General features: G+C 55.4%; 1 protein-coding gene across 7 annotated transcripts in view; it reads left to right on the top strand.

The window, feature by feature from the left end:
• Window positions 1-2,293: 2,293 nt before the first annotated feature.
• PTDSS2 (phosphatidylserine synthase 2) overlaps window positions 2,294-17,361 on the top strand; it is a 29,792-nt gene continuing 14,724 nt past the window's right edge. For 4 of the 7 annotated variants that reach the window (XR_003429422.1, XR_003429421.1, XR_003429420.1 and 1 more), the window contains exons 1-2: window positions 3,934-4,458; window positions 9,845-9,946. Coding sequence is in view for 4 of the 7 variants with exons in the window: in XM_027090214.1 (XP_026946015.1) it covers window positions 4,123-4,458; window positions 9,845-9,946 (438 nt within the window). In the remaining 3 variants the exon portion in view is untranslated. Of the gene's footprint in view, window positions 2,633-3,933; window positions 4,459-9,844; window positions 9,947-17,206; window positions 17,290-17,361 lie in introns of those variants that run through there. The other 3 variants (XM_027090218.1, XM_027090216.1, XM_027090217.1) reach the window with 3 other exon arrangements.

Below are 17,361 nucleotides of genomic sequence, written 5' to 3'. Positions count from 1 at the left end.
GCTCTCATGCCCTCAGTGCATCGTCAATGACCCCCAAACAGTAAGAGATGTCCCCCTACACCTCTGACAGGAAGGCATCTCTATTAACTACCTAGCAGAAAGAAGAAAACTTCTCTCTGCTTCACTCTGATTGCAGCCAATCAGAGACTGCACTGGCCCAACCTATGGGAAGCCTCCTTACTTTGGACCCCCCAGCTCCTCCAGTGGACTCTATCAAAGCCCCTTCCAATCCCCCTTTTCCCTATAAAAGCAAGTTCCCTCTCCTTTTTCTCTGTATTTGCCTGTGGTCCACCATGGTTCACGTATCTCAAATTGCAATTTCTCTGCTATTCCTGAATAAACTCACTTTTGCTAGTAAAATAACTAGGTATTTATATTATTGAAGTGGACACATGTGGTGTCAGTAGTGGGGTCTGGAGGCAAACCCCAAGGGATGAAATTGACTGAGGCATTGCACCAAGCCCTTTGTGCTTATTGCTTCTGTGAGTCGCCACCAGCTTTTGGTTTGGTGAGTCTCCTCTCGGATTCTGAGCTCTGCTCTTTTTGCGTTTTGAGCTCTCCAACTTTATTCAGGACAGAGGCTTTGTCCTTTCAGGGGTGTGGTTTCATCCTTGGTGAGTACTCAGCTGTTTTCTGGAGTGCACGGTAGCAAGGTTCTCTTTTGGGGACTGAGCTAATTGGGATCTAAGAGTTTTGTTTTATTCCCTTTGGAATCTGGGTTAGGACTCTACCAACTTTCTTGGGTTTTCAGGAGGACTTAGGGAAATGGGATCCTGGCCATCTAAATGCTCTGAGGGCAGCTCTCCTTTGGGGACTCCAGCTGGTTTCATGTTTAAAATCTAGGGACCGCCCTACATGACTATTTTTTAACTAAGTGGGCCAAAGTAATCCAGAATTACAATGGCCATTATGGGAAACTTTTGATCTCCCCAAACTCGTTTTTCTTAAGATTAAATTGGAGGACTGCAGTTCTAAAATTAAACAAAACGAATGGTATATTTATTTTCATTGGTAATGCAAACAGAAACAGAACCCCCCCACTACACCTCCGAAAGGAAGGCATCTCTACGGACCACCCAGCCGGAGGAAGGAAACTTCTCTCCTCCCACGGCAGCCCAGCCAATCAGAGACTGCAGTGGCCCAGTCCATGGGAAGCCTCCTTACTTTGGACCCCCAGCTCCTCCAATGGGCTCTGGATATCACAGCCCCTCCCAGCTCCCTTTTTTCCCTATAATAGCACGTTCCCCTTCCTTGTTCTCTGGATTTGCCAGTGGTCCACCAGGGGTCAGAGATATTGAGCTGCAATTCCTCTGCTATTCCTGAATAAGCCTGCCTTTGCTGGTGAAATAACTGGCTATTTTATTATTAAAGGTGACAATATCCATGTACAGTTCTGCATGGACATATGTTTTCATTTCTTGAGTATATACGAATTGCTGGGTCACATGGTAACTCTCTGTTTCACCCTTTGAGCAGCTGCCGGACTTTTTTAATTTTATTTTATTTATTTTTTATTTTTGGCTGCGTTGGGTCTTCGTTGCTGCGCGCAGGCTTTCTCTAGTAGCGGCAAGTGGTGGCTACTCTTCATTGCGGTGAGCAGGATTCTCCTTGTGGTGGCTTCTCGTTGTGGAGCACAAGTTCTAGGCGTGCGGGCTTCAGTAGTTGTAGCTCGCGGACTTTAGAGCGCAGCCTCAGTAGTTGTGGCACATGGGCTTAGTTGCTCTGCGGCATGTGGGATCTTCCCAGACCAGGGCTTGAACCCGTGTCCCCTGCATTGGCAGGCGGATTCTTAACCACTGTGCCACCAGGCAAGTCCTGCCGGACTTTTTCAAATGGGTCAGAGCTAAATGTTTTTACAGGGGGCTCTGTCTACATTAATAATTTGAGTCAACCAAGATCAGCATGTCTACTACTTTCTTAAGAACTACTCTCCGGCCATGAAGAGGACTCTACAGGCTGGAGTCTGGAGCTCCGAATGGAGACTGGGGAGAACAAGCCTGGGCCCAGGGTGTTGAGAAAGGGGGAGTGCTGGTGGCGCGCCGGCGGGGCAGGCCGCCTGGGGAGGAGGGTCTGGGCGGAGCTCGGGGAAGACCGCGGGCGAGGAGGGTCTGGGGCAGCCCGGGCGCCCCAGCAGTATAGGGAGACCTCGCTCTTCCCGCAACTTTGCCGCGCTGGTTACCTAGCAACCAGGCGGCATCCCTCCCAGCAAGCACTGCCTCTAACGCACGACATTGGGGACTACGAATCCCAGCATGCCTCGCGCCCAGGCGCTCGGACTACAGGTCCCACAATGCACCGCCCGCCCTTTTCTTGCCGCCCCCAGCCTCTGCTCTCTGGAGACCCTGCGGAGCGAGCGCCGCGACCCTTTGCCGGCGCTCTTCGCGCGGTCTCGCGGTGACTCTGGTGCGTGGGGTCAAGGCGCGGGGCAGAGCTGCTGGGGTCGGGGCGTCATGCGGAGGGGTGAGCGCAAGGGTGCCGAGGGGCCGCGGCCGGGGTCCCCTGTGCCCGTGGGCAAGGCCTCGCTGGAGGAGCCGCTGGACGGCGCGGCCGGGGGCCGAGCGAGCGGGCCGGCCGCTGGCCGCCGCAGCACCGAGTCAGAGGTCTACGACGACGGCACCAACACCTTCTTCTGGTGAGGGACGGTGGTTCGCTTCAGTGCCGGCTGGGGTCGCGAGGGGCGTGGCCACGTCGTGCGGGTTGGGGGTGCCCGCAGGACCCCGGGACCGGCCCCTTGCTGCTGCAGCCCCGACCCGGCCTCCCCGGTGGTCCAGCCCCTCATCTCTTCCCTGCCCCCTATCCTGGGAGGACTTGGCTCCGAAGTCACCTCAGAAAGGCTTTTCCTGCCCTCCCTGTCCGCAGTCCCCCTCTGCCCTCCGTCGTGATCCCTTTCGCTGACGGTGCTGATGCCGTGTGAAATGATCGTCTCCTTCCCCGGCACGTGGCGGTAATATGGACACCTTACTCCGCGCCAGGAGCTGAGCGAACGAGTGTAGAGGAAGGCTCTTCCTCTCTTTAGTGGCTCCTCGCCAGGCCAGCCCTTTGACCCCTGTGCATTTCGGTCCCGGCCAAGCCTCGGGATCAGGCTGCCCTCTAGTCTACCTTCGCGGGGGTCAGGGAGGGAGGGGCCGCCAGGAGCAGAGTTGGAAGGGTTCATGATGTTGCTTTAGGCCGAGTTGGGCACTTCTGCGTTTGAGGGTCCAGGAAAGCAGTCTTGGACCAACAGGTCCCAGGTGTGGCTCGTGCACCTGGTGGCTCAGTGACCTTGGGCTACCCTTCGCCAGTCTGAGCTTCTCTTTCCTTGCTTCTTAGAGGCACAAACCCCATACGCTAGAAAGTGTGCTTCTTGAGAGGAGGGCTGTGGCCGTTCCATGCTGTTCAGTTCACGGCCACCTAAAGTTGTATCCCGTGGTAGGCCCTGGGGACATTTGTGGCTTTGGTGCCAAGAGAGCTCATGGGAGAGACAGACGTGTAGGCAGCAAGGATGCCATGTGGAAGCAGCTCCTCAGAGAGGGAGCCTGGGACCGCAGAGAAAATGCGATCAGGAAAGGAGGAGAGCCTGATGGAGCCACTGGACAGTCGGCGAGGTGCCACACAGCTGGAAACCTCAGGGGAGGTGCACGTGGGGCCACTGGTGTCTTGCTTGTATCTGACTCGGGAGAGACAGGGAAGCGGATGTGGTGGGGGAGGCATCCCTGCATCTAGCGAGGTTGGGATCTTCCCTGTGGGTGTGGGCAGCTGCTGGGGGTGGCCACCCAGCCCTGCTCTGGGAAGATACTGTGCTCCAGTGGCCTGGAGCCAGGGGGAGGGGGAGAGGGGTGGGGTGCCCTTCTCGGCGGGGGTGTGGCCCCAGAGCTAGAGACATTATGTGAGTGGACCAGGCGTCTCCTGCTCTGGGGACAGGGCCCCTTCAGACTTCAGGACAGAGGGCACTGTCCTCCGACAGCCCAGCTGGTGACCACAGGAGGGAGACTGAGGTTCTGGAGTGGTGCCCAGGCTTGCTTTCCTTTCCCATTCATTCAGTGCATATTTTGGGGGCGCCAGTTGCTGTTCTAGGGGATACAACAGAGAACTAAACAAGAAACTTAGGTTCTGGCACAAGACTGGAGCCTCAGAAGGCTCAGCATGTTGGCCAAGGGGGTGCTGAGCGGTGCTCACAGAAGCCAGAGGGTAACGAGGGCACGTGCGGGTTTCTTTAGAAGCACAGAGCAGCGGCCCGCGGGTCCCTGCCCACGGGGACACAGAAAGGCCTGCCGTAGCTGCGCTCACTTGTGGGGAGGCCTGATGGAGCCAGGAGGGCGTGCCGCGGGGCTGCCAGTTCCGGGTACCGGCCTCCTGGGCGGGTGTCTGCAGCCTCTGCACCGCAGGTGTGTGGGCTGCTGGCGTGTGTGGTTGTTGCTGCGTCCCGGGCCTCTGCCCTCACCTGTGCAGGGGAAGAAGCTTCACGTTTCCTCAAGGCAGGTAACCAGATGCTCACCTGGCGAGAATGACTTATTTTTACTTGTAGGGCCCAGCCACTTACCTTTTTCTGAGTCTCTCATCATTGACTTGCTGTGCTGGGATTTTAAGAACTCTTTATTTTGAGTTTTAGGGAGTTTTATTAATGGATGTTACCAAAAAATTAACCTAAAGACTAAAAAGTATGTATTTGTGGAAACGACTGTATGTTCCAAAATTATTTGAAAGAACTCTTGCATGTTCAAAACCTTGTTTTTACAGTTTTCGTTTCCAAAAGGAGCTTGGGCTTCTTGGGGGCCATGTATGAGGATTGTGAGTTTCTTTGTCATTATTTGTCAGCCACAGAGTATGGAATTAGGATTCAGCTGTGGAGCCCAAGGCTGGGCTGCCCCAAACTGGACCTCGGGGAAGGGGCAAGAGGACCGCTGGGGTCTGCGGTGGCACAGACACCACCTTTTCTGCCAGTCGTGGTTGTCTTTATCGGGGAACACCTGGTGGAAACGTTCAGGACAGCAGACACAGTGCAAAGATGCGGCAGCTCAATTTGTCTGAAAATTGTCTGGACGCTCTCGGAGACCCAGTGCCCCGACGGGTGCCTCTGGACGTAGCCACCTATAGGTGGAAGATAGGTGAATCGCCGTTGGGTCACCACGCTTCGAGTCAGGGGCAAGATGGATGGCTGTGACATTTTGGAAATGCTCACTGCATGCTCACATCTTACAGCATTGAGCGTTTGGTGAGCGCGGGCTCTGCTGTCAGCAACACGTCTCACAGTAGCTGTGAGGATCTGCGGGGTAGATCTTAGACGCCCCACGTACCTCAGTCAGTGTGTGTTGGGGTTTGCCAGCTTCGCCCACATCAGGGCAGCATGACTTGCCAGCTGGTGCCTTTTTGGTCCTGCTGGTCAGCAGGCCAGGAGGGTCGGTGGCCCCAGGTGCCTCTCGCAGGCCTGGGACAGGCCTTCTGGTCTTGACGTTACCTGGCCAAGCCGCCGCTGTGCACTCAGTCTCGCAGCCACATCTTTGTACCTTCTCTGATTGGTTTGGCAGGCTGCCTCCCTGCCTGCTCGGCCTATGAGTATGGTCACCTCTAGACAGGGGCTGACAACTGGGTATTTTCCGCTCGCCGTGGCAGGGAGCCTGCTGTCTTCATGCCCTCACCCTGGCCCAGTGGCTGGAGTCACAGGATTTACGACCCATCTCTCCCTGTGCCTGGATCCCCACGTCATCTGTTAGTCACTCAACCAAACGGTGCATTTGTCTTCCTGGGCACCGGGAACTAGGAGCAAGAGGTCGTTGCCCAGCTCTGGCATCCGAGAGGGACATGGAATCTTCCGTGCTGTCCTGCGCCACCGACCTGTTGTTTTTATCACATCTCTGTGGCCACAGTGAACATGCAGAGCTTTTCCAGCCCAGCATCGTCGCTTTGCCACATCAGGTCCATCTCAATCCGTCTGGCCTCTCCCCTTGGGCTCTGGTGGTCCCCGTCACACAGTGTTCGTGAGGACAGTACCTGATCTGCCCAGCCTTCCCATCTCAGCGGCTCCGTCTTGCTTCCTGGCCACCTAGTTTCCTTCTAGTCTCACTTCCCTTCCGTCTGGAGATCTTCCTGGAGCGAGTGATTCTTTTAGAGCAGGTCTGCTGGCACCGGATTCTCTACTTCTTCCTCCATCCATGAATGTTTAGTTCACCTTCGTTTCTCAAGGGTGTTTTTGCTGTACGTGGGATCCTGGTTTAACATTTCTTTTCTTTCGCTGCTTTACAAATTTTGTCCCACTTCCTCTGGCCTCCGTGGTTTCTGAGGCGAAATCGGAGCTCAGACTTGGTGTTTGAGCTGAAGAGAAGCCTGGTGAGGAGTCTGTGCTGTGGCGGCTGAAAGCAGGGGCCTTTGGGACCAATTCTCACATCCTGATTTCTGACTTTATGCCTGTTTTTTGCTTTTTTCCTCTGGAAATGCTCACCAGGGTAGGCGTGACTCTGCCTCTTGGGGCAGGCAGTGGGCATTCTGGAGCTCAGGGGACCAGGCCTGCCTGCCCGCCTGCCTGCCAAGGGTGCTGTCCCGTGGCTCCGCCCACGGCCCGCCAGGCACGTCTACACAGGCCTGGAGCTGAACCCCGCCGGCCCTGAGCGGTTCTGCTCAGTCACGCTCGGCCGGCTTGGGCTCCACGTCCCGTCCAGCACGTCAGCTGTACCTTCTGGGCAGATCCAGACCAGCCACTCCCAGCATCTCCTGCCCGCCCTGGAGGGTCGCGAGGCAGCCCCGTCTGCTCTGGGCTCTGCAGCGGCTCTTGCCCCACCGACGTGAGTCCAGGCCTCCCAGGGCGGGACCCCCTCCTCCAGCCATGGTGGCCCCTCAGCCCTTTGCTCTCGCGTTGCTGGCCTGGACCTGCGTCCCCAGGTGTCCTGCGTGAGGCCCTCCCTAATTCTGCACCCCACCCCACCCCGCTTCGTTGACTCCATACCCAGCCCTCTGTGTGTCTTGCTGTGTTGGAACGACAGCTCAGGGAGACAGGATTGGGGTTTGTTGGCACCTGGTAGCTGCTCTGCGCCGCTTAGTGTCTGTGTCACTTAGGCCCACTGGCCCTGGGTCTCACCACCTCACGGCGAGGGTTTATGAGGTGATACAGGTGTGCTAGAGGCATCCTGAGCAGGGCTCAGACCCCAGATCCTCACCACCGAGCTGCGTGACCCTGACATTGCCGTTTATAGCTCTGACCAGCCTCAGGGGCCAAGGTGACAGAGAGGCCCATGACTTACCATTGTCACCCTCATAATCCAGATGCCCTTGGTCCCTGGTGGGTTCTCAGTGACTCTTGTTCTCCCTGCTAAAATCTGATGTCCCCTCTGGGGTGGGAAGGGTGGGCCATGTCCTAGACCCAGGAGAGGCAGCTGAGTCCCTCTGTGTGTAGGTGTTGGCTAATGTCCAGCAGAGGATCAGTTTCTAGGTCACCACATCCAGAGAACCTTAGGAGTGAAGGTCTAAGATAGGACCTTATACTGTAGTCTGTGTGCTGTAGTTATTCCACAGATCTCTCGGGCACTGAAATGTTTACTATACAGAGTTCAGCTGAAAGGCTGAGATTTTCCTGAAGTTCCCTCATGGCCTAGGACTCAAATGTGAATATGTTAACATTGAATTTTATGAAAATAGTTAAAATAGGAGTTTTTTTCACTTCCAATAGTTTTAAATGCCAGTATTGTGAAATATGGCAAAAGAATGTGCTCTCTGCTTTCTTTACTTGCAGCTAACTTATCTGAACATGACTGTTTTTGTTTTCACAAAGAAAATAAAATTTAAGTGAAGGGCGTAACACCTGAATAGATGGAGAGATACTCATTGTCTTGTGGATGGGGAACTCTCATCTAGTTGTGACTCATCGGTTCTTCCAGGGCTAATTTATAAATTCAGTTCAGGGCTTCCCTGGTGGCGCAGTGGTTGCGAGTCCGCCTGCCGATGCAGGGGACGCGGGTTCGTGCCCCGGTCTGGGAGGATCCCATGTGCCGCGGAGAGGCTGGGCCCGTGAGCCATGGCCGCTGAGCCTGCGTGTCCGGAGCCTGTGCTCTGCAGCGGGAGAGGCCACAACAGTTAGAGGCCCGCGTACCGCAAAAAAAAAAAAAAAAAAAATTCAGTGCAGTTCCAATTAGAATCCTACTAGAATTATTTGTGGCAGCTGTCAGACTGATGTCACAGTTAAGATGGGAGAGTAAGTATGCAAGAATAATCGGGATGGAGAAGAGGGCTGGTCTGCCGGACGTCGGGATGGGCTCTAGCTATGGTCCAGGGCTCTAGCGCCAGCCTAATCTCATGCAGCCCCACTCTTGCTTTTTAGAAAATTACTTGAATCAAGGTACGATTGCTTTCCATAACACACACCCACTTGAGGGTCCGTATCCACACTCCAGCGCCTTACACATGGTGCCCACCACCGGGGTAGGGATGCAGGACATTCCACCATCTTGGAAGCTGCTGCCCTAGCACCTCCCCCGCCAATCTGCCATCCATGCTCTATCGCCACCTCTTGTGAGTCTTGTCGGTGGAAACAGACAGCAGGTTGCTTTCATGCCTGGCTGTCAGCATGGGGTTAACGTCCACGTACAAGTCTTTGAATGGACACATGCTTTCATTTTTCACAAGTAAACACTTGGAAGGAACGGCTGGCGTAGGTGATAGACTCTGTTTAACTTTGTGAGAAACTGGGAAGTTTTTGCAAAGCGCTGCACCCTTTTGCAGCCCCACCTGGAATGTGTGTGTTGGTGGCGCCGCGTCCTCGCGAGGACCCTTCCTCGAAGGCACTCGTGCCGTCCGTGATCCCGTCCCGGGGCAGGCGCTGCTGACGGCCATGCTGCATGTCTGCTCCCACGACGACCAGGGATGCTGCACATCTTTTCGTGTGGTATTGGCCATTTGTTGATCTTTTTCTTTGACGTGTGTGTTCAGTCTTTCGTTCGTGTTTCGGGAGATCGTCTTTATCGTTGAGCTGTAAGAGCTCTCTGTGTGTTCTGGGTACAAAGGCCTTTGTCGGGTGTACGTGTCATCAGTGTTTTCTCCTGGCTGGTGGCTGGCTTTTTCGTTTCTTCACTGCGTGTTTCACGGAGTTTTGACAGGAGGCCAGTACTGGGCTCCATGCTTTTCGTGTGTTTGTTCACTCGTCTTCAGGGTGCCCTTCAAGGCTGGAGGTGCCCTCGTTTAGAAATGCAGGGCTGCATCGTCTCTCCACGGACACAGAAGCTGGGCCTCTTGCCCCTCTGCAGGCAGTTGTTCAGCGCAGAGGGGCCCGGGCGGGTATGTGACTGGGCGGCGTGCGGTCTGGTGCTGGACTTGTCGTGGGCCCTGGTTCCAGGAGAGGCCTCCCGCTGCCTGCCGAGCGCCGCCCCTTTCCCACATCGGGGCTCTGGAGGCCCAGCCAGGGTGGGCAGGCGGAAGCGGGGAGCCCATGTCTCAACCCCACCGGGCAGCCATCTCTCTGCCCGGTCTTCTGGGCCGGCGGCCGTGGCCGGCCCGCGCCCTTCTTGCTCCGGCCCTGGGGCCTCTCTCTGCCGCCAGTGCTCCGCTGTCATCCCGGCGAATCTCTCAGCCATGGTCACTTCATGAGTCACGAGGTTGGTCTCGGGGCGATCTTGCTCGGTGCCCGGAGCCCACTTACGGCCGCCTGGTCCCTCTGAAGCAGAGCCACCTGCCCGGGACGCCTCGAGCCAACGCGCCGTCCACTCTCCCCGCCCGAACGGGCCGCCGCGCCGGCACAGCACCGTCTGGGAGTCACGCAGCCGTAGCTGGCGCTCGGGGGATTTTGAGCTGGAGGTCGAGGGCCGAGCTCGCTCCTCTGGCGGCCCGTGGCGCCGCGGTCCCACGCGTGCTTTCCGTGCACCGACGCGGGCTGTTTGCGTTGCAGGCGGGCCCACACCCTGAGCGTGCTCTTCATCCTCACCTGCGTGCTGGGCTACGTGACACTGCTGGAAGAGACACCGCGGGACACGGCCTACAACACCAAGAGGTACCGGCCCGGCCCAGCCTCGCTCCACGTGGCTGGCGGGGTCTCTGAGTGCTGTGTGCACTTTCAGCCCCTCTTCTGCCCGTCCCCATCCCTGGGATCGACAGCATGGCTCCCGTGGGACCCCCTGCTCATGCTGCATTTGCGCGCGAGAAACCAGAAGGTGCTGTGGCGGCTCCAGGGAGGGGTCTGAAGGGGTTCAGGTCAGTTCCGATGGGGCGGCTTCCCCACACATCCCACCCTCAGTACCCCAGGCCCCACCTGAGTGTGCCGCAGGTCAGCTCAGTTCTGACACCATCCCAGGCAGTGCCAGGCCTCACGGTCCCGGGCTCGGTCCGGCCAGACTTCATCCCCTCCCCACTTAGACCCCAGTCGCAAGCGCGGTCGTCACCTGACGGGCTGTAAACCATAGGTTCCCACCGCCTCCTCCTTGGGTGCAATTAATTTGCTAGGGCGGCTCAAAGAACTCAGAGAAGCATTTTCCTTATTTATTATCAAAGGTTTTTTCATAGAAAGATGGAGGAACAGCTAGATGGGAGAGATGCGTAGGGCAAGGTGTGGGGATGGGACGCAGAGCGTCCACGCGGTCACCAGCCTGGGGGCTCTGAACCCCCGTGCTGCTGGGGTTTAGGGAGGCCCTCCTCACATGGCGTGATTGATTAAATCACTGGCCACTGGTGATTGACTTAATCTTTACCCCTTCCCAGGGGTCTGGGGGTAGGACGGAGAGTTCCAGACCAGCCCTCCAGTCCTCTGCTTGGCCCCCTGGCAACCAGCTCCCATCCGGAGGTGGGGTCCAAAAGTCACCTCGTTAACATAACAAAAGATACCTTTGTAGCCCTCAGCGCTTGGGCAGTACCAGCGGTTTTAGGAGCTCTGGCCTGAAACAGATGAAGACCAAATACGCATTTCTTGCTCTAAATCACAATCTCACAGTGACCGTGAATTTGAGTGGCTGGGCTTTCTGTGAGGCCAGGGGTGGTGCCCACCAGCTAGCACCATGCTTCTACACTCTGTTGACTAGAAGACTTTTTGAAACTTTTAAACTGGCTTTAGGAGTCTGGTGGTCCATCTCCTCCTGCAGGGCAGGAAGTGGGTAGACTGTCTTTCCAGCATTATCTCCAGAAATAGACCAGCTGGTAGGTTTGTGTCCTTTGCCTGAATCCCATGGATTCTGGAGCCAGTCTCAGAAGTGCGTGGGGAAGACTAGCTGGTTTCAGAACTCGTTTCTGTGCACTTTCTACGCTGGACGGACTCACCTCTCCCTCTCTGGTGCCATGAAGCCCCTGTTGCTGTTCTGATCCTGGGGCCCAGGCTCCACCTGCTGTGGTGGGACAGCTAGAGGAGGCCAGGAAGGGACAGAGGTGGAGGGCGGCATCCGGAGCCCAGAGGTGGCAGGAGACCATCGGTCAGCTTTGGGTGGTAGGCTGGGCTCGTACACCTTCACCCTTGGGGTCCAACCCTCCGCCTGGACTGTGGTGTAGACGCCTGGGTCCAGGACACCAGGAGGTGTGTGTTACCCTCCCCTGTAAGGCGCAGGCCTCCCGCCTGGGCTGCCCAGCCCTCCTCAGCCCCGTGTGATCACACCACAGGCCTGGCAGCAGGGGTCGTGGAGCCCAGAGCAGAGGAGGGAGCTGGGCTGCTCTTTGGGCCCCTCTGGGTGGGTCTCTGAGGGGGACGCTGGGCCTGTGGACCTGGAGACGGAGCCCCACGTCTGCCTCAAGGGGGTTTCCAGCTGGAACCTGGCCTTTCCTGTGCATTTGTTTGCCAGCATGTGGTTATGGAGGGTTTGCAGCGTCTGCTGGGCACAGCCAGGCAGGGAGGATCAAAAAGGTAGAGCTTGGTCACACTGAAGAGGTGTCCTCACGTGGCTGTGAAGTTGGGCTAGAGATGAGCAGTTGGGACGTCACAGGGCAAGACCAGTCACAAGGACGAGCGGGGCCCCCCCCCCAGCAAGAGTGGGCCCAGCAGCGTGTCCCGGGATGCCTCCTGAGGCAGGGGCCCAGGCGAGTCACAAAGCCTTGCTGCCCTGGGCCCTGCCCTGCGCCCAGGGGCCCAGGGGCTCAGACCCCCAACGTCGAGGGGGCTTGTTGGCCTCGTCCGGGACAGCAGCTGTGGAGCCGGGTGGGTGCTTCCCCACCTCTTCTTCCTGCACTGGCCTTTCTCCTGAGCTGTTTCTGCCCGAGCGAGGTTGGCACAGTGAGCCCAGAAGGTGCCACCGAGAGGGCCACCTGGGTCCCCTCCGTGGGGTCCCCTGTGTGATTTCATTGAAGGCGGGGCTGGGTGAAGGCAGGGGCACAGAGGAGCTGCCCTCCTGGCCCTGTACGGCTGCTGGCGGTGCCTGGAGCCTACTTCTAGGAGCCTGGAGCCCCGCCCTCACCTGTCTGAGGCTCTGCGGCTTCTTCCAGGGACAGTCACATACGCGTGTGGGTTCATTTCTGCTGAGTCCACTCTCACCCCCGTGGACCCCAGAGGGGCCCACAGCCTGCCCCCCGCATCAGCACATCTGCCTGGGCTGTGATGAGGTCCCCCCGGTCTCGGGAGGCCGCTGGGGCTGCTGATTTTTATTATGTCAGAGCTTTTGATGCTCTCAGGGGAAGGTTTTGTATATGTAAAATACTTCCCAAAGGTTACGGCTTTTTTTTTAATTTAATATTTACGTTGTTAAAAATCTAGGAAATTGGTTCGTTTCCCTTAAGCTTTCAATTTCACCTTGTGTGTCATTGTGGATCTAACAAGTTCTGTCACTTTAAGGGAGTAGATTTTTCTTCCTAGGCCAACTTTATTGTTGTGTCATTTAATATAACATGCACGTAATTAAAACGTATGGCTTATCTACGTGCCACAACTAGGTGGAGGTACGCGCTGAGTTTCCTCTGAGGGCCGCGGTTAGTCTGCCCTGCTGGCCACAGGCTACCACCGATCTGTCCCCACAGGCCCTTCTTGCCTGTTGTACAGTGTCATCCAGCATGCGCCCTTGTGTCTGGCCCCTCCCACTCGGCATGATGGTTTTGTGACACCCACGTTGCCGTGTCTGTCAGCGGTCATCCTGGTCCATTGCCAAGGGGTGGTCCACCGTGTGGACACGCCACAGTTCCTTGATCCATTGTTGGTGACATTGGGATGTTTACATATATATACACACGTGCATGTGTAAATAAGTCAATACATGTACAATATAAACGTATTTTGCATATTTGTAATGTGTAGAAATATAATGCATTCACAGTACTGAAGCACAGAGGCAGAGGCCTGACCGTAAAGCTGTGCAGTGGTGGTCAGGACAGTGGTGCTGGCAGAGGCTGGACAAGTAGAGAGCCCAGAAGTAGCCCCATGCAAAGAGGAGCAAAGGCAAGTCAGCGGAGAAAGGAGAAGTTTCAACAAAATAATCTAGATACAGACCTTACACTTTTCACAATAATGAATTCGAAATGGATTATAGACCTAAATAGAAAATAGAAAACTATAAAACTTGAAGAAAACGTGGGAGAAAATCTGGTGACCTTGAGTTTGATGATGCCTTTTTTTTTTTTTGGCCTCGCCGTGACGCATGTGGGATCTTAGTTCCCTGACCAGGGATCAAACCCGCGCTCCCTGCAGTGGAAGTGTGGAGTCTTAACCAGTAGACCTAACCACTGGACCGCCAGGGAAGTCCCAATGACTTTTTAGATAGAACACCAAAAGCATGATGCATAGAAGAAAAAACTGATAAGTCGGACTTGATTAAAATTAAAAACTTCTGCTCTGCAAAACATAACAAAGAAAAGACAAGCCACAGGCTGGTGGGAAATGTTTGCCAAATACGCGTCTGATGAAGTGTGGTGTTCACTGTGCAGAGAGCTCTTGCAGCTCAGCGGGAGGAAAACCAGCAGCACAGCTCCAAGCCGGGCAGAAGGTCTGGACGGACCCCAAAGCGGACACAAGTGCGCGAGAGGACGCGCTCAGCGCCACGCATCAGCTTGGAGACGCCACTACACACCTGCTCGAGGGGCCAGGATTGAAAACACGGCAACAGCGGGCGCTGGCGAGGACTGAGCAACAGGAACTCTCATCCATCACCGGCAGGAACATGAATGGGGCAGCCGCTTTGGAAGACGGTTGGAGACTCCCTCAGAGAACTAAACAGAATCCAGCAGCTGTGCGCCTCGGTATTTACCCAGAGGAGCTGAAAACTTAAGTCCACACCCAAATAGGGACGTTTGTAGCGGCTTTGTTCACAATCACCAAAACTCGGAAGCCACCGAAATGTCCTTAGTGGGTGAATGGGTAAACAAACTGGTACCTTCATGCAATGGAATATCATTAAGTAATAAACAGAAAAGAGCTATCAAGCCATGGAGACAGAGACGAAGCTTAAATGCATATTGTTGAGGGAAAGAAGCCAGCCTGAAAAGGCTACATACTGTATGAGTCCAACGCTGTGACATTCTGGAAAAGGCAAAAACTATGTGATGGTAAGAAGATCAGTGGTTTCCGGGGCAGGGGGAGAATGAATGGATGGAGTGTGAGATTTTTTTAGGCTCTTGAAACTGTTCTGTTGATATTGTAATGGTGAATGCAGGACGCTGTGTGTTTGTCAAAACCCATAGGACTGAACAACACAAAGAGTAAACCTAAGTATGCAAATTTTAAAAATCATTTAGGGGCTTCCCTGGTGGTGCAGTGGTTAAGAATCCTTCTGCCAATGCAGGGGACACGGGTTTGAGCCCTGGTCCGGGAAGATCCCACATGCCACGGAGCAACTAAGCCCATGCGCCACAACTTCTGAGCCTGCGCTCTAGAGCCCGCGAGCCACAACTACTGAAGCCCGCGCGCCTAGAACTCGTGCCCTGCAGCAAGAGAAGCCACTGCAACGAGAAGCCCACGCACCACAATGAAGAGTAGCCCCCACTCGCCGCAACTAGAGAAAGCGTTCGTGCAGCAACGAAGACCCAACGCAGCCAAAAATAAATAAATTAAAAAAAAAAAAAAAAAGTCGTTTAAGAGGTGGAGGACCCCAGGAAGGAATGCAGACTGTGACAGGAGAACCTACAAAAGGTGCTGACCTGAGTCACTTTGGAAACGAGTGGGGTCTGTAGGCCTGAAGGCAAGGGACGTGCACACAGCACTGGGCTCTCGTGGTGAAGTTGTTTCCCGTGGGGCATGAGTCAACAGCCGTGTCCCTGCTGTACACGTGCGCTGGGATTGAACAGGAAAGTACACGGATGGTGGGGGCCGGGATTCTCACCCCGGAGGAGTGGGAGGTTACAGGCGACCAAGGGGAGAATGATCTTGGATAACAGATGCTGGTTGGAGACGTCAGTGAGAACTCACGTTCGTTTAATGTAGAGACAGGTGGTTACACACAGGAATATTTGTAACGTGTGTGTATGCAAGGTTGGCACACACGTATCTTGTTGCTCTGTCAGCCGAGAGGGCCCAGAGGCAAGGAGTACACGGGCCCCAGATCTTGGTTCCTAAGAGCATTCGTTCTCCAGCAAAGGAACCAGGCTCCCTGGACAAATGGCCGATTCCAGGGCTGCGACAGGGAACCCCCAAGATGGGCCTGGAGCGTCTTCTAGCACCAGAAAGGAGGGAGGTGCTCAGAAACAAGAATATAAACCTCCACAAAGATGGGGCGTGTCAAAGCAGTACAGGAGCCGAATGAAAGCTCCTTGTGGCCAAGGCTGGAACAGTGTGAGCACCGATAGCAATCAAGTATTGAATCATAACCCAGCGTGTGACGTAGGCACCCACAACTCTGGGCTGATGTAAGAAATGACCGAACACATTAGTGAATCGGGGAGCAGAGACAAACCTCCTGCACAGAAGGTTTCCCATCAGGTTGCGGAGCTGCTCCCTGCCAGCTGTGCGGGGCGGGGGGGGGCTCCCTCCCGAAGGCGAGGTGTGGAGGGGACCCGACGGACACACCTCTGCCTGGGGGTCAGGGTCGGCACCAACAATCAGAATCATGTTGATGGTGTGTACCCTTGATATGATGTGAAGATGGTCCTTAACATCTGTGATCTCACTTCCAAAAATCCTACAGCCCTGATCTAATCATAAACAGCCCTGATCTAATAAAAAAGACAGCCTTCATTAAGGGGCATTCCACAAAATACCTGGCCGGTGTTCCTCAAAACTGTCCAGGTCATCAGAACAGGGCCAGTCTGAGAACCTGCCACAGGCCAGAGGAGCCTAAGGAGACTTGAGGACTGTCATGTGGAGCCCTGGATGGGGTCCTGGAATAGGAAAAGGACTTTAGGTAGAAAGTAAAGAAATCTGAAAGAAAAAACTGTGGACTTCAGTTACTGGATCAGTCTTGGTTCACTGACTGTGACAGCTGTCCCACGCTCACGGAGTGTGGGAAATTCTGTACTGTCTTTGTAACTTTTCTGTTCTAAAATTAAAAGATTATTTTAAAGTGTAATTTATTTGCTTTCCTCTAAAAGTCCTTCTGGGTGACAGATTTTCCCACATCATTCCCTTTGGGGCAGGAGGGTGTCTAGCGGCCCTTTCACCAGACCCTGGAAGGGTGACCGTTGCCCCCAGGGCAGCCTCACCTGCACCCCACCCCACCGCTGAGTGCCAGGGACAGGGCTTTGCATCCTCAGACCTGCTTCTGGGGACGGCGGCCTCAGGCGTCCCGTGAGAAGTGCGTCCGTGCACGGCAGCTTCATGTGCAGTCACCCAGGCCTGCGAACCCAAGACTGTGAACCCTTGTGGCGTGACAGTCCCCCATGGGCGGGGTGAGCTGGGCCCGCCTTGCTCCTCTGTCGTGGGCAGGGGTGCCGTGTGTGTCTGCGTGGCTTTCACTCTGTTTCCTGGTGGGTTCCTGCTGGGACTGGATACGGTGGCCCCACAGGACGAAAGAGCTACTAGCGGGGCCCCAGCCTTGTTGGAGTGGGAAACCATTTGATCCTAATAATACCTTTCCATCTTAGGGCTTTAGTGAGCTCTGAATCATCCTGTATGGAATTTTAGGGGCTTTTTGTTTGTGTGTTTTTAATGTGCCACACGTCTTAGTGACGTGGCTCTTGACGGTACACATGACACAGCCCAGTGGCAGGGCCTTCTCCCCGGGTTGGTGCTGCCTCTGGGGCCAGGGCAGCAGTGCTGGGCCGCCAGCCTCTCTGCGGCCGAGCCTCTGCTCTGCCCTAACCGGGGGTCAGGGGCCGTCCCCGTGGTGGGCGCCCGGGGGTCCCTCCCACCTCCCGCCGGGGAGGAGCCGACCCGGAGCTTGGCGTTTCCGCACACTGAGGGCTGTTTGTTCTTTATTTGCAGAGGTATTGTGGCCAGTATTTTGGTTTTCTTATGTTTTGGAGTCACACAAGCTAAAGACGGGCCATTTTCCAGACCTCATCCAGGTAACTTGCCATTTCTTTCTCCGTGTGTGCCCGTGTGGCCGTGCTGTTCTGAGGGTCACTCTGTGTCTGTGC

Source organism: Aethalodelphis obliquidens, unplaced genomic scaffold (assembly GCF_003676395.1).
Source record: "Aethalodelphis obliquidens isolate GAN/ISIS:26980383/991018 unplaced genomic scaffold, ASM367639v1 scaffold69, whole genome shotgun sequence".
Classification (NCBI taxonomy): Eukaryota; Metazoa; Chordata; class Mammalia; order Artiodactyla; family Delphinidae; genus Aethalodelphis; species Aethalodelphis obliquidens.
This window is presented reverse-complemented; position numbering and strand designations above follow the sequence as displayed.